This window comes from Emydura macquarii, unplaced genomic scaffold (genome assembly GCF_026122565.2).
Source record: "Emydura macquarii macquarii isolate MOO-44397 ecotype Brisbane River unplaced genomic scaffold, CSIRO-AGI_Emac_v2 contig_2473, whole genome shotgun sequence".
Taxonomy (NCBI): domain Eukaryota; kingdom Metazoa; phylum Chordata; order Testudines; family Chelidae; genus Emydura; species Emydura macquarii.
This window is the reverse complement of record NW_027132610.1, coordinates 10,532,250-10,555,485: the sequence shown is the minus strand read 5'-3', so window position 1 is coordinate 10,555,485 and position 23,236 is coordinate 10,532,250. Positions and strand designations below refer to the sequence as shown.

General features: G+C 46.7%; 1 protein-coding gene across 2 annotated transcripts in view; it reads right to left on the bottom strand.

Annotated features, from left to right (window-relative positions):
- Positions 1–15,951, bottom strand: part of B3GLCT (beta 3-glucosyltransferase) — a 135,025-nt gene extending 119,074 nt beyond the window's left edge. Inside the window, exons 1-2 of one of the 2 annotated variants that reach the window (XM_067562943.1) lie at positions 15,598–15,951; positions 9,479–9,540 (exon numbers count right to left, since the gene is read on the bottom strand). In XM_067562943.1, coding sequence (XP_067419044.1) covers positions 9,479–9,540; positions 15,598–15,667 — 132 coding nt within the window. In that variant the 5' untranslated portion in view covers positions 15,668–15,951. The remainder of the gene's footprint in view (positions 1–9,478; positions 9,541–15,597) is intronic. The other variant, XM_067562944.1, reaches the window with a different exon arrangement.
- Between the last annotated feature and the right edge of the window lie 7,285 nt (positions 15,952–23,236).

The following is a 23,236-nucleotide window of genomic DNA, read 5'->3' as shown; positions in this document are numbered from 1 at the left end:
TTGCAGATGTTCTGCAGGGGCACTCTCTCCAGAAAGTCTGTAAATGAGGATTGAGCTCCGGTTGAGTGCGCTGTGATGACTCCTGGAAGTGGCACCTTCGCCTGCTGGTAGCAGAACTTGATGCATGATGTAATGCACAAGGAGATGCGCTGGGTGGAGACAGGTGAGCCTTTCATCCGGTTGGTCACTGCGACGAAGAGCTGTGTCGATTTCCGGAAGAGCTTTGTACGCTCGATGTAGAAGGCCAGGGCTCATCTCACATACAGCGAATGCCATCTCCTCTCCTCCCCCAAAACGATAGGTTTGGGAAAGAACATGGGGAGAAAAATATCTTGGTTACAATGAAATTGGGAAACCACCTTGGGTAGGAAGGCTGGATGCGGCCTCAGCTGGACCTTGTCCTTATAGAATACTGTATAAGGGGGATCCGAGGTCAAGGCCCTAATCTCGGAGACCCTCCTGGCTGAGGTAATGGCCACCAGGAAGGGTACCTTCCATGAAAGGATGAGAAGAGGGCATGAAGCCATGGGTTCAAAGGCGGGCCCCCGTGAGTCTCGAGAGGACCAGGTTGAGATCCCAGGGAGGCACCAGGCCACGGACCTGCAGATAAAGCCTCTCCACCCCCTTGAGGAACCTGACCGACATGGGATGGGAGAACAGGGATCTCCCCTCTAGTGGCTGATGGAAGGCCGAAATGGCCGCCAGGTGAACCTTCAATGAGGCCAGAGCCAGACTCTGGAGCTTTAGCTGGAGCAGGTACTCCAGGATCGCCTGTACAGGCGAGAGACTGGGCGGAATACCCCAAGACTCCGCCCAACAGGTAAACTGCCTTCACTTAGCCCGATACACGACCTGTGTGGAAGGTTTCCTGCTGCCAAGCAGGATTTGCTGGACCTGCACGGAGCAAGCTCTCTCTCCCTCCGTCAGCCACAGAGCCTTCAGGCCGTGAGGAGCAGGGAGTCCAGGTCCGGGTGCAATAGGCAACCGTGATCCTGGGATAGAAGGTTGTGCTGCCTCGGGAGCTCCAGGGGTGGGGCAATCGAAAGCTCCAGCAGCATGCTGAAACAGTGCTGTCTCAGCCAGGCTGGAGCGATGAGTATAACGTTCGCCCTGTCCCTCTTTATTTTCAGCAGGACCTTGGGTAGGAGCGGAATGGGCAAGAACGCATACATGAGGGCCTCCGTCTAGTCCAGGGGTGGGGAACCTCCGGCCCGCGAGCCGGATCCGGCCCGCGAAAAAACTTGATCCGGCCCGCGGGCGGGCGGGAAGTTTGCACCGCCGAAACCCTGCCGCCGAAACCCTGCCACCGTCTGCCCATTTTCGGCGGTGGGGGGAGTCCGGAGGCGGTTACTGCCCCACGGAACCCTGTGGACACTGTAAAACCGCGCCGCCGAAAAGGCGGAAACGGCGGCGGCATTCGGGCGGCGGGTACCGCCCCACACGTAACTGTGCCGCCGCCGAATCCCCCCCTGCCGCCGAATCCCCGCCCGCCGCCAGGGCCACCATCAGGCCCTTGGCAACAAAAAGGTTCCCCACCCCTGGTCTAGTCCATGAGGAATGCATCGGAAATTGTCCCAGTCTCACGACCCCGGGATGAACAGAACCTTGGAAACTGTGTTCCAAGCCGACGCAAATAGGTCCAGTTGGGGAATGCCCCACTTCTGAAAGATCATAGCCACCATCTCTGGGAGCAATGACCAGTCATGGCGGAGTAGAAATGACCTGCTGAGGCTATCCGCCTCGTCATTCCTCACTCTCAGGAGATGAGAGGCACTCAAGTGGAAATTGTGCCTCACGGCAAAGTCCCACAGGACGATAGCTTCCTCGCACTCCCCCCTGCCTGTTTATGTAAAACATGGCTGCGGTGTTGTCGGTCAGCCCCTGCACCATTCTGCCTGTCAGGAATCAGAGGAACACCTTGCAGGCTAGGCGAATGGCCCTCAGCTCCTTCATGTTGATGTGCAGGTGCCTCTCCTCCCCCGACCAGAGCCCCTGAGTGCCTAGGTTGGCGCTGATGTGGGCTCCGCATCCTACATCCAAAGCATTGGAGATTAGGGTGACCAACGGGACCAGTTTCTTGAACGGAACGCTCTTCATCTCTGTCCTGGGAGTCTGCCATCAGCTTAGGGAGGGTAGGACAGGCGGGAGAACTGTGACAACGCAGTCCAATGGGTGTCTGCTCGGCACATATAAGAAGGCCAACCACGCTTGAAGTGGTCTGAGTCTCAGGCAAGGTAGTCTCATTACGTAGATGCAGGCCACCATGTGGCCTAACAGCTGTAGGCAGTGCCTGGCTGTTGTCGTGGGGCATCGATGCAGATGGGAGATGATAAAGACCATCGCTTCAGAATGTGGTTGAAGCAGGGAGGCTCTGGCCTGGGAAGAGTCCAGGGTGGCCCCAATGAATTCTGTATGTTGCACTGGGATTAGTGTGGATTTCTGCTCGTTTATGAGCAGTCCCAGCCTGCTGTACATGGAGCAAGTGAGGGTCACGCTCTCCTGCACTTGGAACCTGGACCTGCCCCTGATCAGCCAATCATCCAGGTAAGGAAAAATTTGCACACCCTTTCGTCTCAGATGGGCAGCCACTACCACCATGCACTTGATGAACACCCTTGCAGCCAAAGATAGGCCAAAGGGTAGGGCTGTAAACTGGTAGTGGGAGCCAGCCACCATGAAATGGAGAAAACGCCTGTGGCTGGGGAGGATAGACACATGAAAGTATGCATCCTGAAGGTCGAGGGTGGTATACCAGTCTCCTGGATCCAGGGAAGGGATTATGGCGGCTAGGGAGACCATGTGAAACCTGAGTCGTTTGACATATTTGTTTAGACAATGCAGGTCTAATATGGGTCTCAGTCCCCCCCCTTCGCCTTGGGGATGAGTAAGTACCTTGAATAGAACCCCTTCCACCTTGAGGAATCATTTCCACCGCTCCTATGTTGAGTAGGGTGCCCACTTCCTACAAGAGGAGTCCCTGAAGAGAGACGTAGGGGGAGGGTTGATGGGGAGGGTAGATGTAAACTGTAGGGCATAGTCCCGAGATTATCCCAAGGACCCAACGGTCCAAAGTGATCTTTGCCCATTTGGGATAGAAGGGCCTTAACCTGTTTAGGAAGGGGCGGGACGGATCCAGGAAAGCAGTCGGGGCGCCACCCTCGGGCGCACCATCAAAATCGTCTCCTCTGGTTGCCCGACCCCCTGCTGGGGGTCTGAGGACGAGCTAGGGGGATGATTTCTCCTTCTAAACCGCCTATTCCTGTCTCTGTTTCTATAGGATTGAAAGGGCCTAGGCGGAGGCCTTGGCTGCTGCTGCACCTGGGTCCGTGACTGATGCCTGGAAGCCTGGGGCGTGTACAGGCCCAGGGAGTGAAGCATGGCCCTTGGAGCCCTTCAGACCATGCAGCTTCGCATCAGTCTGGTCAGAGAACAGGACCAAACCATCAAAGGGGAGGTCCTGAATCGATTGCTGCACCTCCTGGGACAGGCCCGAGGATTGCAGCCACGAGCACCTTCTCATGGAGATGGCGGAGGCTATGGCCCTGCCCACCAAGTCAGCAGCATCGCTGGACGTCTGGAGCGTGCTCTCCGAAGAGCTAGAGGTACCGGAGCATCGTCTCAGTACCAATGACTTCCAGTGCCGCTTGCCTCGCGGCCCCGCAGGTTCCTTCGGTGACCAAGATCGACACTGCTCCGAGCTCCGCAGTGCCGAGCTGGACTCCAGCGACCGGGTTCCGCGTCATGGACTGCACAGTGCCAGGCCCTCTGATGGCGACCAGGTTCAGTGCCGCCTCGGTGCGGGCGAACTCCTCGGTGCCAAGTCCTCCAACGGTGACCAGGTTCTTCGCTGCCTTAGTGCGGGCAAATTTCTCGATGCCAGGGATCTGGAGCAGGAGCTGTCCGAGCACAGCCTGGCAGACCTCGACCGGTGCTGCCTGCTGGCATGTGCTGTCTCCGGTGCCAGTGATTGACATTGGTGCGGAGAGGGAGACACCTCGTCCTGTGTCGAAGCAAGCCGGCTCAACGACACCGACCAGGAGTGACTGCTGAGGGAGAGTCTTTGCTCTACCCCCCAGTGGCCATCCACCGCCCTTCAGGGGGACCCAACGCAGCTTTCCCCCGTGACACCGACCCCTTCTCCCTCGGCGGAGGGGGGAGCATAGGTGGCGTAGGCAAGGCCAACAAGGCTCTTGCCGCCTGAAAAGCCGCCGGTGTCGACGGCATCGGCAGGGGCACTCTCCCACTCCTAGGTGTCGGGGGGAGGCTCCCTGATCTGAGATGCAGGCACTGGAGAAGACTCAACGGGCCAGGTCCGGTGCATCTCCATACTCAACCCTGCCCGTACCGACAGCACAGGGGAGTGTCCGCGCTCCACACGCTGCTTCTTCCTCTTCAGTACCGGTGATGTTGCTCGGTGCCGAGTCAAGGCCGGTACCGGCAGTGCACTCTGCACCGAGGTCACGCTCGGTGCCGAGTTGGAGCAGTTCGGCTCAGACGCTGGGCGGAGCACTGCCTCTATCAGCAGGGCTTTTAACCAGATTTCACGGTCCTTCTGAGTCCTCGGTTTGAAAGCCCTGCAGAGATCTTGCACTTTTCTTTTCTTAAGGCAGCGGTCGTGGGGGACGCTGAGCGGGAAAGCCTTCCCGCAGGAGGCACATGGCTTGAATCCCGGTGACTGGGGCATAGCCCAGCTGCTCTAAGTCCCCGCAGGGACTTTCCTTCTCTAACTACTCTTTTAACAACACTTAACTGCTTAACTTACTAAACTACTTAAAATAACAACAGTTCAAAGAAGGGGAATAGTATTTGCTGAGAGCAAAGCTAGTTCCAGCAACCGTCACAGGCGGAAAGAAGGAACTGAGGGGGCTTAGGGCCGGCAGCACCTCAAATACTGCGGCATGTGTGCAGAGCTCCAGGGGGCACCAGAGCCGGCCCTACAGGATCTGCTAAGGGGAAAAAAGTTCCGGGAACTGTGCACAGAGGCGTGCACTCACCTATAGTGGAATGGACATGAGCAATCACTCGAAGAAGAACAATGGGATTAAACTGCAGCAAGGGAGGTTTAGGTTGGACATTAGGAAAAACTTCCTAACTGTCACGGTGGTTAATCACTGAAATAAATTGGCTAAGCAGGTTGTGGAATTTCCATCATTGGAGATTTTTAAGAGCAGGTTAGACAAACACCTGTCAGGGATGGTCTAGATAATACTTAGTCCTGCCATGAGTGCAGGGGATTGGACTAGATAACCTCTCGAGGTCCATTCCAGCCCTATGATTCTATGATCCCTCTCCTCCTTCCAACTATCTCCATCTAATTCTTGGATGTTTTGTTGGGGATCTCTCCCTCAAATAGAGCCCACCTTTCATACCCACATATGAGTTACAGTAACCAAGCCCAGAAATCACAAATGTACGAAATCAGTGTCTGAGAGAATGGGACGCAAACTGGGCTAGTATTTTAAAGCTTAGTCTACACTACAGAGTTAGGTCAACGTAAGGCAGTTGTATCGACCTAACTCTGTAAGTGTCTGCACTACAACATTGCTCCTCTTGATATAAGTTGCCCACTACACCGACCTAATAACTTCACCTCCACGACAGGCATAGAAGTTAGGTTGATGTAGTTAGGGTGACACTGCATCTATGTAGAGATGTGTTACTTACATCGACTTTTGGCTGGCCACCCACACAGGGGCTCCAGCTGTCAGTGCCCCACAATGTCCCACACAGTTAAGTCGGTAGAAGCGCTCCTGGTGAGGATGTGCACCACTGACAGAGGGGTGTAGTGTGGACATGAACTTAGGTCAACTTAATTTTGTAGTGTAGACAAAGCCTCGGTCAAGTTTTCAGAAAACAAATATCCACATCACAAAACACACACCTCCACAATTGTCACCCTCAGTAACAGTGTCAGCAAAGAAGTCAAGGGCAAAATACTCATGAAGAGTAGACACTGACTTTGAAGATAGACCCTGTATGCAGAGATCTGATGCACACATAACCTTGCTCTCTGACACAGTTACAATTCTGTTTCTCAATCCGATGTACAGAGGAGACACTTACCCTTTCTAGACATACAGCCCTCAGACTCAAAATAAGTTGTAAAATCAAACAGGGCAAAACTTGATATCAGTTGGTTGTTATTTTTAACATTAAAATTAACATAATGCATTTTATTTATGTTAGTTACATCTATAAACATTATAATAAAAAGAGCAGCCATCTCTGGGAACTCTTAATAATTTTTTAAAATATATTAAAATAAGCAGACCCAATAATTCCTGCAGATCAACTCAAATACATAGCCCCAACATAAATATAACAAATTAATGAACCATACACAAAATCTCCAAAGTCCAACACCTAGCATATCCAACATATTTCATGAGCCAAGGAGAAAGACAGGCCTTGCACACAAACATAAACAAAATAACTGAAGTTGGATTTAATTTGTAATCCATAATGCTTCTAGCCTGGACATGCATCTCTCAACCTCCCAGTAAGTTACCCTCTGACTGACTCTCTCAGATATGTCTACACTGCAGCTGGGAAGGGTGATTTCCAGTGCAGGTAGACAGACTCATGCTAGCTTACCTCAAGTTTGCACACTAAAAATAGTGTGGATGTTGCAGCACTGGCAGCAACTCAGGCCAGCTGCCCAAGTCCAAGCCCGCCTGACCTCCTGAGTCTGAGTTCAGGCGGCTAGTCCAAGCCACTGCCAGCGCCGCAACATCCACACTGTTATATTTAGCGTGCTAGCTCACCTCAAATTAGTATGAGTCTGTCTGCCCACACTGGGAATCACCCCTCCCAGTTACAGTGTAAACATACCCTCGGTTGCCCTCTATAATGGGTGCAATATTGGTCTTTGTGGTCCCTTCTCTGACCTTGAGTTAGCACTCATCCACAATGTTAAAAGAAAATGGAGGAATTGTTTCTAAAGAGTAAGTTCTTTCAAGGGTTACACACAGGTAGTTGTTGCTTATTATAAATTGATAGAAAAGTATTTACAATATGACATATTCTAAGTACAGGAATGCCCTGCAAAACTGCCTGGTAATTATCAAGTTTTTATTGGTGAGCACATAGTGTTGTATGAAGCTGGGCACAGCTGTCACCTGTGACATTTCTGTTCTATAAATGGAGGATTACAGTCTACAGAATCCTCAAGAGAGCATCTCAATAGAGATTAAATTAATTTTTGAATGAAGTTTTTGGAATTCTGTTTAAATAGAAAGGCCTTGATAATGAGCATGACAAGTAAAGAACAGGGCCTGGAAAGTGACAGAAGCAAGATTTCCATTGTTTCTTTTAATTCTATGTTTGACTGAGAAGCTGCATTGGACGTAGCTAAACAAAAAAGCAAAAAAAAACCCAAAAAATGAAAACACGATTACTGAGGATAAGATTGTGTCACGGATTCCGTGACTTGCACAAACCTCCATGACATTTTCCACTTCAGCCCCCAGTAGTGGGTCTAGATCTGTCAGCTGATGAGGATTGTAGAGCTCTGAGCCACTGCAGGCTGGGTCCCGGGTGGCAAGGGTCCTGCAACTCCCAGACACTGTGAGCTGTGGGAGAACCCAGAGCTCCAAACTGTCGGCAGCGGAGCTTCAAGCTGCAGTGGATGATGGGGGCCCCATAGCTCCATGCCGCCACAAGTGGCAGGGGCCCCACACAGCTCGGAGCGGCCCTGGGCAGCAGGGGACTCCAGAGCTCTGAGCCACCGCAGGCAGCTGGGGGCCTCGCAGTTCCCAGCTGCCAGCCAGGGAGTTCTGAGCCACTGCAGCTCCCAGTCACTGCAGGCGACAGGTTCTGGACCCCACCCAACTGCACTCCTCTCCCAAAGCAATGTTCCAACTCTCATCCCTCCCCTCCCCTCCCCCCCCCCACCCTATTTTGTCATGGTTATTTTTAGTAAAGGTCAGGGACAGGTCAAAGGCTTCCCTGAATTTTTGCTTATTGCCTGTGACCTGTCCCTGACTTTTACTAAAAATAACCAAGACAAAATCTTAACCTCAACTATGACTTTATTTTGCATACCAGAACGCATATATGTCAGTACATCAAAAGTTTGTGGTACAGAAATCTGAATTTATTAAAATTAGGGCTGGATTAGCAATTTTATAGCCTGCAATAATTAAGAATAGTTATAAACACATTAATTGGGTCTTTAACTGTGATGATGCCACGAGATTAGATGCAAATTCTTCAGCTGGTTAAGAATAAAAAGGTAGATACAGCTCACAGAGTCTGAGCCTGACTAATTAGTTTTTGGTTTTGTGGGGTTTTTTCCCTAAAAGTTCTGGTTTAAACATTTAAATTTTGTTGTTCTATTCAATGGGGCTGGGATGGCTTTAACTGGACTTAAGAGTTACTTATGTGGTGCTCTCACAATGTAAAAATTAGTTATGCAAGTTTTATTTGCGCAGTGGCATGCATGGAAATATGTCACAGATTTAATTTAGTAGAAGGCACCATTTTGTTGAATTTTAATATAGAATTACTTGAGAAACAAAGAAGTAAAATTTAACATTCCCTATCCCCACTAACCAAGCAGGTGTACTTTATCTATCTATCTATCTATATTCATTATAAAATGAAGACAGGGAGGAGCTCTGTGTTGATAGTGTTTGTTCAAAACTTACTCTGGATAGTAGTTGACAAAGTTATCTATTTTTACTACTGTAACTTCTAAATATAAAAATAAAACTTTAAATATTAATCAAGGTTTTTACTCTATTTTAAAATGAGTACTGGAAAGTAAACATCTTTCTGTCCTCCATTTACTTAATAAAATAATTTTATTTACACAGTACTCCTTGTCATGCCATAGCACTCTGCTCATTGTATAAAAAAAAAACCACCCAAAACACCTACCTAAACATGTGACAATGAAAGACTTGAACTGATATTACCAACTGGCAAGACAGAAGAGGAAGACAGAGTATAAAAGCAGTTACTACAATATGTGATCAATACCACAAAGTTGAAGAACATGACAGTTGCAGGTCTCAGCAATACAGATTTGGGGACTTCCATAGCCCAATTTATAACTGTGTATATACTAAGTTTATGTCTAAATTGCAAAACAAGTTTTACAAGATTTCAAGAAAAATGGATGTGTTAATAAAAAAAAATAAAGATATAACTCTCTTAAAATACAAACATCAAAATAAATCCAGTTTAAGAAAGGGACTGAAATGTAATAAAATTAATAAAAGGACCAACTGTGATTATTCTAAGAATACTTTGGGTGGGAAAAGCTATAAGATAGGGGCTCTAGAGTGGTATTACTAAAGATGTGCTAGGTGCCTCACAGAAAATAAAGACAGCATTAAGTCCTGGTCCCAATAAAGTCAATGACAAAGCTCTCACTTGAGTTCAAAGGGGTCAGGATTTTACCCATGATCTCTGCCCCCAAAATGTTATAATCTAGGTTGTATATTACTGCTGTGTCAGAATTAGAATTTACTACCTGTGATATCAGTCGCTCAATCTGTTCCTTTGCATCTTCAGCAGCTACATTTATACCCAAAGCTGAAAAAAAGCAAAGTAATTTTTTTTTCAAAATAGAGTAGTTGAGCACCACATTAGACAAAGTTCTGCCTATATAGGACAAGAAAGCAATTTAAGTAATAGCATCACTTAATGTGTAGAATATTTGTTATAATCTTTTCAACCATTAGACAATTTGCTGTTTTAGAAGCTGCACTGCTGTAGCTTGACAATTATACTCTCATACATCTCTGGACAGAAAATTGTTCTTTGAAGTGAAGCCAATTGATCTTGGCTTCAAGTCAAAATAAAGCCCATTAAAAAAGAAAAAACATCTGGCCAGTTGAGTGATTCAGTTGATAGCACAATGTGCTATCACATGGGAGGACCTAGATTTCATTCTACCCTTAGGTTGATTTAGATCTCGTTCTACCATGTGGTTAGGGGTTGTGTTTATTATAGAGAAGACCCACTGGATATCCAGTGTGAAAAAGAGTTCATGTGCAAACTCTCTCAAACACTGCCAACAGCTGGCATAAAACTGTCAAAATTGGAGACGGCCATCATACTTCTTGGTCACATACTCTGAACAGCAGTATAGCTGTTTCTAATGCATCGGGAAAGGAGGTCCAATTATAAATTAGCAGGGAAGAATGGCAACTAATTTTATACTAAATCCACTTACCATATCCCCCTATGTTAGCCTCAAAACCTTATCCTCTATCTACTACATGAATCAGAGTAACTGCATTTGGAGCACTACACAAGGAATCCTTGAATATGCAAAACAGCTCTATGTCCTCTATTTGACAGAATTCTAATTTCAAGATTAATGCAAGAAATCATCTTTTTGGAAACTTAGTATTCACAGGGCATTAACCTGAAGAAGATGTATTACCTGCTAAATTGTGTTGCTTTGCATGACTGCAAGATAAATATGAGTTTCATTTTTCTCCATTTTTAACTTGCAGGTGAGGTGTTGCATAAGGAGATCTGAATTAAATATTCAACTGAGACTGAAAAGAAATACTTCCTTTCTCATCATAACTTTAAATAACTCATGCAACACAGCTTTTGAGATTTATAAAATATTAATCTATAGGAACCTTGAAACAAATCAAGTCTTACACAGCTAACCTGGAAAAAAGACCCACACTGTACTATATCCTTGACAGCACAGAAAAAAGTCTCTAAGGAGTTATTTATAACCTACTTAATCTCTATATCTGTCTTTTTTATATTGTCAAGAGATATGTGGACCCTATACGCCTAGCTAAATCTGGTATTTTCATCTCCTACTTCTACTGTTCATCTGGGACACTCCATATGCAGTTTCTATGGCAGTGGTCCCCAAACTTTCCTCTCACACCCCCCCTTGCCAGTAATAGAATGTGTCCACGCTCCTCCCCACCAGAGCTGCAGCCAGGAGCAGGGACCAGAAGCTGAGAGTGGGGGCCAGAGCCAGCAGCTGAGCCCTGGTAGTGGGGGCAGGAGCCGGGGCTGGCAGCCAGGTGTGGAGCCAGGGCCACAACTGTGGCCAAGGCCAGAGAAGAGCTGGGGGCAAAGTGGAGCTGGTGGCAGAGTGGAGCTAGGGGAGCACTCCCTCCCCGCCCCCTTGTGGGGGCTGGCTCAGGCCCTGCTGAGCCCCCACAGTTTGGGGACCCCTGTTCTATGGCCACAGAAATTTACTTTTTGGATAAACATAGTCCAGAAGAGTAATGACACTGGTAGTCTAAATAGATCACTCTCCTTATTCCTGATAATATTAAATTTTCAGCCCCGCTCTTTTCCAACAGATAAACACAAAAATTTACTTTGTATCCTTTGCAGTAAGTGAACTGGAAAGACTTTTCAAATATTCACATAGGCCACTAGTTTAACATCCACAAATATTGAATTACCTTTTGGCAGACAATGAGTAGAAAATGCCTGCTCAGAGAATTTCTTAATACTCAGGAACCACTCACTAGGTACATTACTCAGTGATCGGAAAAGCAGGCACAAGACAGAGCCCAGACTAGACTGTAAGCTCTTTGGGGCAGGGATTGTCTGACTGCTCTGTGCCAATGAGGTCCTGGTCCATGACTCGGGCTGTTAGGCACCACCACAATACATATAACAATAACAGTGGCCTTTCTCCAGACATTGTTACACATTCAGACAACTGAAGTATGTTTCACTGAACATTTCTTAGAAGAGATTTATTTTGTTCTCCAAAATCACAAGGACAAACACCTGTCCTGCCCTGCCAATTCCAGAAACACTTCCTATCCCCTAACATTTGTAAACTAATATAGGTACACCACACACACCCCACTAAATAGTTACCATGTTACATAATAATCATAAAGACATTATGGAAAGAATTTGGCTAACTAGTGAACATTCCAGTTGTGCAGGCACCAAGAGAAACCACATAGACCAAACTTATTAACCAATTTACCTTGCAGGCAAACTTTACAGTTGTCTAAGAAAAAACAGTAAGGAAATCACAAAAGTGTTACCTATTTTACTTTTACATTTTTCATATTTCAAGTATTGTAGACTTTGATCTGATTGGCACCTGTAGTTTATGTGATTTGCACAGCAATCAGCCAGAAGCTGAAAATGTCAAGTTCCAGTCCTCACCCTCTCCGGCTCGTTACTAGTGAACATTCTGATCCTACTTTCATAGTAACTGAAGTTGAATAAGGTAAAGGAGGACACTTGTAGATATTTTAAAATCCTTTACCCATTTTTACCACTCTGACATGTTTCCTTTGATAATAGAAATGGAAACCAGAATCGGCAGAAAAAGTCAGACTCCCTGGTTTTCAACCCATTTCCACCAAAATTGGAAATTGAAATCTAGGAAATTAAAATAACTGCTTTTAATTACTATGGATCTTTTTCTAAAGTTTCCCATTACATTCACAAAAATTGGGATGGAAAAAGCCACTGGAAGATAATATTGGAGAGGGAAAGCTCTCACTTATCTTTTCCATTGCTCAACAGGTGAACAGCAGACTACTATGAACCCTGATTCTATAATAATGTAAATGTAAAGAAAAATACTTTAAGTGCTCCATTTTAGAAACAAGAGGAACTTTCACACACTTAAAATGATTAAAAATCTTTCATTTAAGTTAGAGCAAAAGCATGGTATAACCAGACAATACTAAAGCATATATATATATACACACACACACATATATACATACCTACATACACACCAAGGGACCAAAGAACATTTCTTATATCTCCCTTTTTTAAGGGCCTGACTTCAGTGAGCTTTGAATCAATGGGAGTCATTCAAATAACCATGTGCTTTGCATCAATCTCAGCTAAAGGTAGACTATGGTACTATCCGTTATCTCATGAAAGCCTTTTGATGTGTTGTTTACATAGATCAAAAAACGCAGTCAAGCAGTTTTCAAAAATGTGAACTACTTGGGAACAGCTAGGTGTAGAATGCTGAAACAGCTGATATTGGTGCCTCTTGTAGGTACAGCATAAGAGGCAGGGGTTCCTTGGATTTTTACTAATTATCATTTAATGAAAGAGATCCTGTCAGCTTGGATCTCTTTTGCTGTCCTGTATTATTTTGCTCCCTTTGTCAGATTCTCACAGAACACCAGGGTTTATGGCTTGATATGTTTCCCAAGGTAACTTCTAAATTGCTGCTGTCACTCAGACAGATCAGGGTCTTTGATACTGAGGCAGCCTAGAAGCAGTAAACAGGCAAAATAAATCAGTCTTTTATCTATTACACTAAAGTTTTTATACCAGCTCTTTTTGATTGCTGCTGCCCTATTAACTTCAAAGGCCTCTGACCTAACCCATAAAGAGCAAAGTCTTGTTAGTGCTAGAAACTTATTAGGCCAGAGTTTTGAGGGGTACTGTGAGCTCCAGCATCCCAAACATTAGATAAGGCAATTAAAAAAACTCACATTTAATTTTTTGAATTAGCCCCTTAAAGAAGCAACGGAGACATGTATGAAAAAATATTCAGGCTGAAGTCATTTTAAGCTATTAATTATTTCTTCATGTAAGTGTTTAATTTGTACACAATCTCGTTATACAAAAAATAAGTTTGGTTTTTTTGGGAGGAGAGGAAAGGGGAAGAGGTCATTTGTTGTGCTTCTTTATGAAAAAGTCTTGAACATAAGACTAAATATAAAATTATGTAAATATATTTTACCCACGGTGTGGGTTAGCAACAAATACATTTGGTAGCAGAAAATTCTATGTTATCTAATTACCTTTACCCCTTTTTTGTTAAATAACAATGGATAAGAATCTTTAATAGTGAAGAGAAATATTCAACTTTCCCTCTGCCAACTGAAAAGTGTGAGATGCTCATGAACGAAGAGGCTGCTTTTAGCATAAAAGAAAAAGATATTTCTAAGACTACACAAACTAAGGCCCTGATCCAGCAATGAGCTCCATGTGAGCAAATCCCTAGACCAACACTGACACCCACTGACCTAAATTGGGTCCATACACCTACAGTTCATTCCTGTCTCCTCAATTCACTGTTAAGGTTTTCCTTTTTTTAAAGCTAACTGACTTTCCCCATATGCAGCAATAAACTTGAGGCTGCTATTCTCAGGCTGTGATGACAATTTGAAGTAAGGGAGATTCATCAAGTTATCAGGGAGACTATTTCAGCGAGATATTTACATTCAAGCAAAATCCTTCATCCTGAGATGGATTGAAATATGGCTTTAAAAAGAGACTGTCAGATAGTTAAATCCCAAAATACAGGTTAGCCCCAGTTATTCTCGTGAGAAAGACAAAAAAAAAATCAATATTTTTTATTTCAGTTTAAAGTTTGTTTATATTTAAATATTCCCCTGCAGGGTTTGCAGCCTCAAAATTGTGCTAGTGAAAAAACACTAGATATCAAGGTTGATTAAGAACAAATTGACATGGCTACATCATTTTCCCAAAAAATTCAGCACACAAGTAAAGAAAAACTAATTAGATTTGGAAGAGGTTTTCCATTTTTATCTATCTAAGGCAGTGGTTTCCAAACTGTTGTATGCAGACCACTGGTTTGTGGACAGCCATCTGCTCACATGGGACTAACTCTCCTCTTTTATTCTCTCCTCTTTCAAATGACATTAATATTAGAAAATATTTCCTTTTCCAGTTGCTCCTTGTAGTATTGATTGATGGGAAGATGCTCCATGACACACTCGTCTTTATTAAAATGTGCTTCACACACCCTAAAATCCTTGCAGTGCCCCTGGCCTACAGTGCTATTTCGAACAGATGTAAGAATTAGTTTGTCAGGTAAATATCATCTGTTTTTAAAACAAACTAATTCTTACATCTGTTCCAAATAGACCGGCTCTAATGGTTGGTAATTTCTTTAGGACGCTACTCAGAGGCTGTGGAAGCCCCCTCATTGGGGGTTTTTAAGAGCAGTTTGGACAAGCACCTGTCAGGGATGGTCTACGTTTACTTGGTCCCACGCTGGGCTGGGACTCGGCTCCTTGACTCTCCAGCCCTACTCTTCTGTGAGCGCGACTCCACTCCACCAGCTCTTCACACAAAACAGCACCAGACACACCCCTGCCCTGGTAACCGCGCCAGGCCATCCCATCCCATCTCAAGCGGCTCTCCCATCCCGCCGCAGCCCGCGGGGCTGGAGCTGGAGCTGCGGGGGGAGGAGGCAGGAAGCCCGGCCAGAGGCTGACCCGCCAGGCTGGCGTCAACGGCAGCTGGGGTCCCTTCCCCCGTGTCAGGGGAGCAACGCAGGGCCCTGCGCCCTCCCCTCCCGGCGCTCGCGGCCAACCGGCAGCAGCCCGGCGGCGGCAGGCGAACCGCTCAGCGCCGGCCATCACCACGGAGCCTCCCGCCCGGCGCGGGACACGCTGAGTCCGGCCGGCTGGCGGCAGAGGGCGCCGTGCTGGGGCCCCGGGAGGCGGCCGCTCTTCCTCCCCCCAGCCCAGCCCACTAACAAACTTCGAGGAAGGGGGAACCTCCCGCCGCAGCCGCATCCCCGCCCGCGGAGGGGGGAGAGCGGCCGCTACCGCTCCGGTGCCTCCCCGCCGTGCCCGTCTCTCGCCCGCCGGCAGCGCGGAGACCAAACGCCCCCGGCCGGCCACTCACCCCGCGCGCAGAGCGGCAGCAGCAGCGCTGGGAGCAGCCAGCAGCAGCCGCCGCCGCGCTCCCGAGGCATCCTGGCAGCGGCCGCAGCCGGCGCGGGGAGGGGAGCGGCGCGTCTCTCTGGCTCTCCGCCTCCCTCTGCGGCAGGACTCAGGAGCCCAGTCAGGCCAACAGCGGCCTCAGGATGGTGGCTCTGCCGCCACCAAGTAACCCGCCCCCGCTGGAGCCCGCCCGGCACAACCGGGGCCGGGCGCCAGGAACCGGAGACGGAGAGCGGCTGCGGCGGGGGAGAGGCGCCATCTAGCTGCGGCGGGAAGAGCTACCTCGCAGCGCCACACACCCAACGGCTGACGAGCCGGGCTCACCCACTTCTCCGCACCCCCTGCTGAGACACCCTTCCATCCCAGCCCCGCACCCCGTCTCCCCAGAGACACCTCTATCCCACTCCCCAACATCCTTACACCTCCTCCCCCCACAGATCCTCTCATCCTACATCCCCATCCTACTCCAGCACATCCTCCTCACATCCCCACATCTCCCCAGAGATACCTCCATCCTACTCCCCACCCTCATTCCCTCCCACACCCCCCACAACCTCCTCTCCCCAGAGACACCTCCATCCCTCCCCTAGAGACACTCCCCACAACCTCACATCCCCATATCTCCCCAGAGACACCTCCATCTTACTCCCCAACATCCTTACACCTACACCCGCACCAATCCTCCCATCCTACATCCCCATCCTATTCCAGCACATTCTCCTCACACCCCTCATCTCCCCACAGACACCTCCATCCTATTCCCCACACCTCCCCATTCCTTTCTGGAGATACCCCTGCACAACCTCACACCCCCCACATCTCCCCAGAGACACCTCCATCTTACTCTCCACACCTCCCCCATAATTTCCCACAACTGTGAAAAATTAGATATATAGAAATAGAAAAAATATTGAAATGTACATTATCCATCAGAATTTTTAAAAATTGAATTCTGCCAAGCCTACTCATAACCCACCCTAAGACATCAATTCCACCAACTCATCACACCACATCTCTCCACATGCAACTCCTTTGATAGCCACAGCACCCCAACACCTCCTGAAGACACCAGCAGCTTCCCAGACATCCAGCAACCCAGAAAGACACCAATCCCATGCCAACAACTAAACCAGAGACAATCAGCATAGGACAGCCTTCACACAGATGAACACCCTCCTTTTCCCCAGAGAGACACCAAGTATCATCCACAAACATCTATTTCACAAACGCCCAGCACTCCTACACAAAAATCCTCTAGATACCCAGCACCCATAGAGAGACCAACCCAAAAAAGACCCCCAGCACATAAACTTCCTTGCCCCGCCAACACACACACCCCTCTCTATATAAACACCTAGGCAGACATACCAGCTTCTCACTAGAAATACCTGGCACCCCTCTACAGGACCAGATTAAGTCAGTCTGTGGTATGGGGCCCTCTGTGGCTCGGCCTCTGCAGCCCCATATTCTTGTTCTATCCCCCCTTGGTGTGGTGTGGGCAGATGAGACCCCAGTCCTCTTTAAGAGGGTAAAGATAGTATCTTTCCCTCAAAATTGGCAACAGGGACCTTACTCTGGTGCAGCAAGGGCAGCAGCAGTGCCCCCCTATACTTAACCCAGAAAATGGACTGTGTCTGATAGCATGAGTGAGCTGCTGCCACACATACAGTCTTCTCCTAGGGTGGTTTAGATAGGGTACCACAGAGCAGGGTGTCTTGGAGATGAATGAGGAAGCCCACCATCCTTCTCAGAGCTTTATTTTCAGACTGTCTGCAAACTGAGACAGATACCACTATATCATTTGCCCTTGGTTCATGTTCTCAAACATTTCTTGGCAACAATGACAGAAACATGCTTTAGAAAGAAAAAGCTGAGATTCTGACATAGTCATATAACTCTAGGAGATAGGGTCGTAAACATGGACATATAGGGTATGTCTATGCTGCAGCTGGGAACGAGCTTCCCGGCCTGTGTAGACAGACTTTCACTAGTGGGGCTGGAGCTAGCATGCTAAAAATAGCATTCTGGATGTTGCATCTTGGACTAGAGCAGAGGCTCTCAAGTCCACCTCCTCCCTAGGCTTGAGAGCCCAAGCCTCAGCATCCACACTGCTATTTTTAGTGTACTACCTCAAGCCTTGCTAGTGTAAGTAGATCTACCCAAGCTGGGTAGCTTGCTCCCAGCTGCAGTGTAGACATGGTTTTAGGGCCTACGCTGTAATCTGGCCTGCTCCTCTACACATCCCTGGCTCTGCCACAACTGAGCCAGAGGAACCTCCCTGTCCCAGTTGCTTTCTTCCCCACTGTCTCCCTCCCCTCCCAGATGCCTACTTTACACACAAACACACAATTCAATAAGCTACAAATGTTTTGTCAAAGTGTCAAAAAAAGAAAAGACACGGACCCTTGGATATCTGTCAAAAGCAGGTACAATCCATCTAGGATAGGGCTACAAACTGTGGGCCTGTCTCTCTCTCACCAGTTTTACACTATAGCGATGCCACTGACTTCAGTTGAATTGCTCATGATTTGCTGTGGTACAAGAAAGAGGCGTGTCAGACCCTATATTGGGGTTTGGGTCTTGTGTATTCATGTGTCACTACCTCAATCCAGTGGCAGAGTGTTATATTTATGATGCATCTCTCCTTTTTTCTAGGATTAGACACAAGTTTTGTCTTCACATTTTGAAAAGACTTTTATGACTCCTAATAATTTGAGCCACTCACATACAGAACACACATACACTCACTCACTTTTCCTGTAGATATCCAACACATTTTACAGACACAGACAACACATCAACTCTCACATTGACACCCTGCACCATCACACACACACTTTCCACCCTCCATCTATCTTTCATAAAACTGTAATCTTTTCAAGGAAGGGACTGTCTCTTACAATGTCTGTGTAGGGGCTCCACCCTCAGCTGGGGTTTCTGGATGCTACTGTAATAGAGATGTCATACAGGCACATACCAAACATGCACAGGTCTGAAGGGTATATCACATTTTGTTAAAACTTTAATTTTAATTACATAATTGTTTCCAAAGTCTTTGAGTCTCAGTTCATATCCACCATATATAAACAAATTCCAGTCCACAGCTAGAAAACCTTTGTATGGACTTTCTCCCCACCATTCCCCTTCACCAAATACATTTTTGGGCCTCCAAACAGCTATTTTGTTGTTCTCATTTATCTGGAAATGTTCACAGACAGACATGGGAGGGATACATAGTATGTTGTCAGTTTCTGAAAAAAACATTTTTTTAAATTTGTTCACTTGTCCTGTATATTTTTAATACATGATAAAAATACCCCTCTGAATATTTTATATATGCTTGCATTTCATTGTTTTCCCATATAATTCTAAGAAGTCTTTCCCAGATCTTTCTCAGATTTCTCAATTGTGTTGTCGGTTCTGTTAAATATTCCTATGCATAGGAAGAAGTTGGACAGGCAAGGTGTTCTTGGTGGAGGTACTATGGCTATGGCATTCATTACCAAAGATTAGGCTAAGTTTGAGACTTGCCATCTTCAAAGTGGTGGTTTGACATTACTCAGGGTACAATCTGCAGTGATGGACAGCCATCTCCCCTCAGTTCCCCAACCTGGGGTGCCTTTTACACTGCTTCACTGTGAGAGCAACCATTCCTGGTCTGCCCACACACAGCCTCTAGCATGTAAATCACTCCCAGCTATACTATATGAGTGCTATAACCAGCCACTCATGAATTACACTGGAGGGCCATACCAGCAATCTCCCATCCCAGACTTTCCCTCAGAAATGTGTGTCTTGTACTGCCCAGCACTCTTCTGGACAATACAAGCTCTTATAAAATCCATCATTTATTAACAGAAAATGATATGCACAAATCTTGTTACCTCAAATGTAATTTCCCAAACACTTCAGTCCAAACATACTGGTTTAGATAAAACAACAAAACAAATTTATTAACTACAGAAAGATAGATTTTAAATGACTACAAATAATAAGGCTGTAGTGAGGTGGAGTGGCCTTCCTTTGAGCCAGAGGGGGAGAGACCACCTTCTGCTACACCCAGATGGGCAGAGCCAGAAGTGGGGGAACACCCTCTGTGCCCTGGTGGGTGAAGCCATGCCAGGCCCACCCCTCGCACCAGAAGCTAAGAGGAAGGACAGGAAGTAGAAAGAGAGGTGCCTTTGGGTCAGTTGTGGCAGAGCTAGCAAGGGAGATAGATGTCTAATCTGCTGCAGGCCTCTGACTCTGCTAACAAACTGGGTAGCACCCTGACCATAGAGGAGACTGAGTGCAAGGAGGAGCTGCTGGGGCTGCCGGCTGCTGTTTAGCCAGAGGAGACCAAGAGCAGAGAGGAGCTGCTAGGATTGCTGACTGCTGGATACCCTGAGGAGAAAAAGGACCCTTGGACTATGGAGCCTGACCCCTGGATTGTGGTTGGAAGTAGCCCAGTGAAACCAGACTTGAGTCAGGTTTTGCGATCAGTAACAAGTCAGTGTGTTTCAGTGGGATCCCCACTGACCCAATGGTGGAGCACTCCACCACTGTCAGGACCCTGAGCTGGGATCTGGTGAAGTAGGATGGGCCTGGGTCCCCCTACCTTCCTGCTGCCAACCCCACCCCTAGGGTGGCAGCCTCCCCACCTTAGGCCAAACGGCCTGTGTTTGCCTGCTGTCTGCCCAGCCAGAAAGCTGGGCTCTAGATTGTTTACTGCTCTGCACTGTCTGAGAACCAGAGCCCAAAGACTGCTTGCTGCTCTGCCCTGTCTGAGGGCCTGATCCCCCATAAAATAGCTTATTGCTCTGCCCCGCCCAAAGGGTCAAGGCCCTAACACTTGTTTGGCTAATCTCCCTGATACAAAAATGTGATCACAGTAACGTAGTGAGGTGGAGTGGCCTCCTCTGAGCCAGAGGGACAGGGATGACCGCCAACGCACTACACTTGGTGGAGAATTTGGACACCAACCCCACCCCTGAAATAAGTGATCCAGCACAAACCATGCCCCAACTATCCCTGGAGCCAAGAAGGAGCTGGACCCTCAAAGGCTACCTATGCAGGAAACCAGTGCTCTACAGCCCTGACTTCAACTGCAAATTCACCATTCCAATGAACTCTTTGTAGGCCTATGAATTTTATGTTAGTTAGGCTCACTGTTATGTCCCCAGTCCTCGTGTTATATTTTGAACTTTAATCACACCTGTCATGGAAAATCTGCCTACCAACAGGTTGCAGGCATGATTTTAGTGTCAGGTGCATATCATGACAGGGCCGTATGCAGCCTGATAGAGTGCTTAGTGCAAACCTAGGGGGCCGTGTGCACAAAAATAGCGTGGGAAAGACCATGTAAATTGTAATAATCTGCCTCACAACAGTAGATGATAAATAGGCACTCCACCCTGCAGCCATGGCTGCCTGTCATCACAGAGACACTGGCCTCCATTCACTCTACCTCCGGGTAGTGTGCAATAAAGACCATCCATCGTCTATCTGCATCAGCCCCTTGCTTGCTGAAGTGATTGAAAACAACTTACCTGTATCACATAGGCAGCGGGTATCAAAGACCAGGGAAGGCTAAACCTTCTTTGGAGCAGCCCTCACTGTCGAACGCATGGGCCATGGTGGCCCCATCTCCTCCCACCTCTCATGGGCGGATGGTGGGTAATGGAGGTGCTGGCGGGCTGACCTGGCTGGTTTTGCTCCAGGCACCAGAGGGCCAGCCAGGGCTTGGGGGGGTGCTACTCCACTCCGGCCAGGACTCGGAGCTGCAGCATGCTCTGCTCTGGCCAGGGGCTCGGGGGGGGGGCTACTCGGGGCTGCTCCGCTGTAGCTGTGGTCGGGGTTGCATGCTCTGGCAACCCACGAAAGCTTATGCCTGCAGAAATTTGTTAGTCTTTAAGGTGTGTTGGAAAAAGATTCCAAGTAGTTCGTTGCCCTGCATAGATAAGAAACCCACACAGGAATTCAAAGTCTCCAAAAGTTTTATTCTGCAGAAGGTCAGTCACATAGCCAAAGGTGGCCAGTGAACAAAAGACCCCGAAAACACGCCTTACTCCATATTTATACAAGCATATAAACAGCAAACACACATTTGCAGTAGCTTAACTTACACAGGCATACTTGGCAACCATACAAGGTTGCAGAAGAAGATAAGGCTATTTGGTATAGGTGATTGGTCCCTGCACTAGTTTTTTGTTCTATATTTTTGCTCATGCATTCCTTTGCCTGCTAACTGGAATTATCCGGATCTTGCAGGGATGTTCTGCTTTAGCTGATAACAGGGGCCTTTTGCAATCCTGAGGTTACAGCTAGACAAAATGGAGTCACTTAGGCTAACTTAAAATTTTCATTTCTTACAGGTGCTATAGGACTTTTGTTGTTTTTACGGTGGTTAAAATATACCTATATCTGAATGTCTCCCCAGTAAGGTGACAAGTCACTCTGACAGTGCTGCATTAAACAGGAAGAGCAGAGTAGAATTTTCTTTAGACATAATCCTGCATTTGCCTCACGTTTGTGAGGCATAGATGCCACATAAATAGGCTCACTAGAAATGCATGCAAAAATAATGAAATCTTACATTTACATTGTGAGATCAACTACTCTCCAAATTTTAAAAAGTACTAAATTTTGATTTTGTATTTGAGGGGGCAAATGTAAACTTTTTTCTTGATTTCTAATGTGGATTTTAACTGTTGCTGTTTATGTTAGAAAAAACAAACACCACTCTTGGGATTTTTCTATTCAAAGAAAGATGAAAATCTTAAACCTTTCCATTAAAAATGAAGGGGACCGAGAGCAACACTAAACTTCCTTTCCCGCTAATGTTTCATTCTCCATAGATCAATAAGTAATTCAAACATAACACTGTCAATTGCAGTGTTTCACTTTGAAAAGCTGTTTTTACGAAACTTGACTAGGAAGGCTCCAAACAAAGAGATGCTGTCAAATAAGTTTAGACATAGAAATGTACCTGTCTTAAAAATTTATTATAATTTGGTAGAAAATTACTTTCTAAGTTCTATCATGATGTCAACACAGCTGAGATTTTAAAAAAACCACACAAATGCATTTCTCCCCTCATGACTAACAGATACAATGCTGTCATCTTAGTTCATTTAAGACATTTCTGGAAAAGGGATTTTTTTTTTAAACCCACTATTTAAAGTAGATTATAATGCCGTTTGAAGAATGTGGATAACAGCACTTATATCAACAGTTTTTGGTATTTGAGTTATTCTATATTATACAGTCTGTCTACTGTCATAAGATTTGGGATTATAGATGTGTAAGGAGCAATTGTGGTTAAAGTGTAAGGACTCCATTTTTGTTTTGGAATCCATCTTTGTTTGGACTATCCTCCATCTTGGAGCACCTTCTTTATGAACCTTTAGCTCTTTGGAGCTAAAGGCGGGAAACCAGAGATGGAAAACTCCAGAATCTGCCTAGCAATAGAAGGAAATAAATACGCAAAATTGAGGCAGCTCGGGGCTGTTCGATCTAGTGACTGCATGAGCGTGGGTGGTCTTCAGAGATGCAGCAAGAGCAGCAATCGTGCCTTGGAGGACTTGATCGATGGGTCAAGATCCAGTCCACTGTCATCGTTC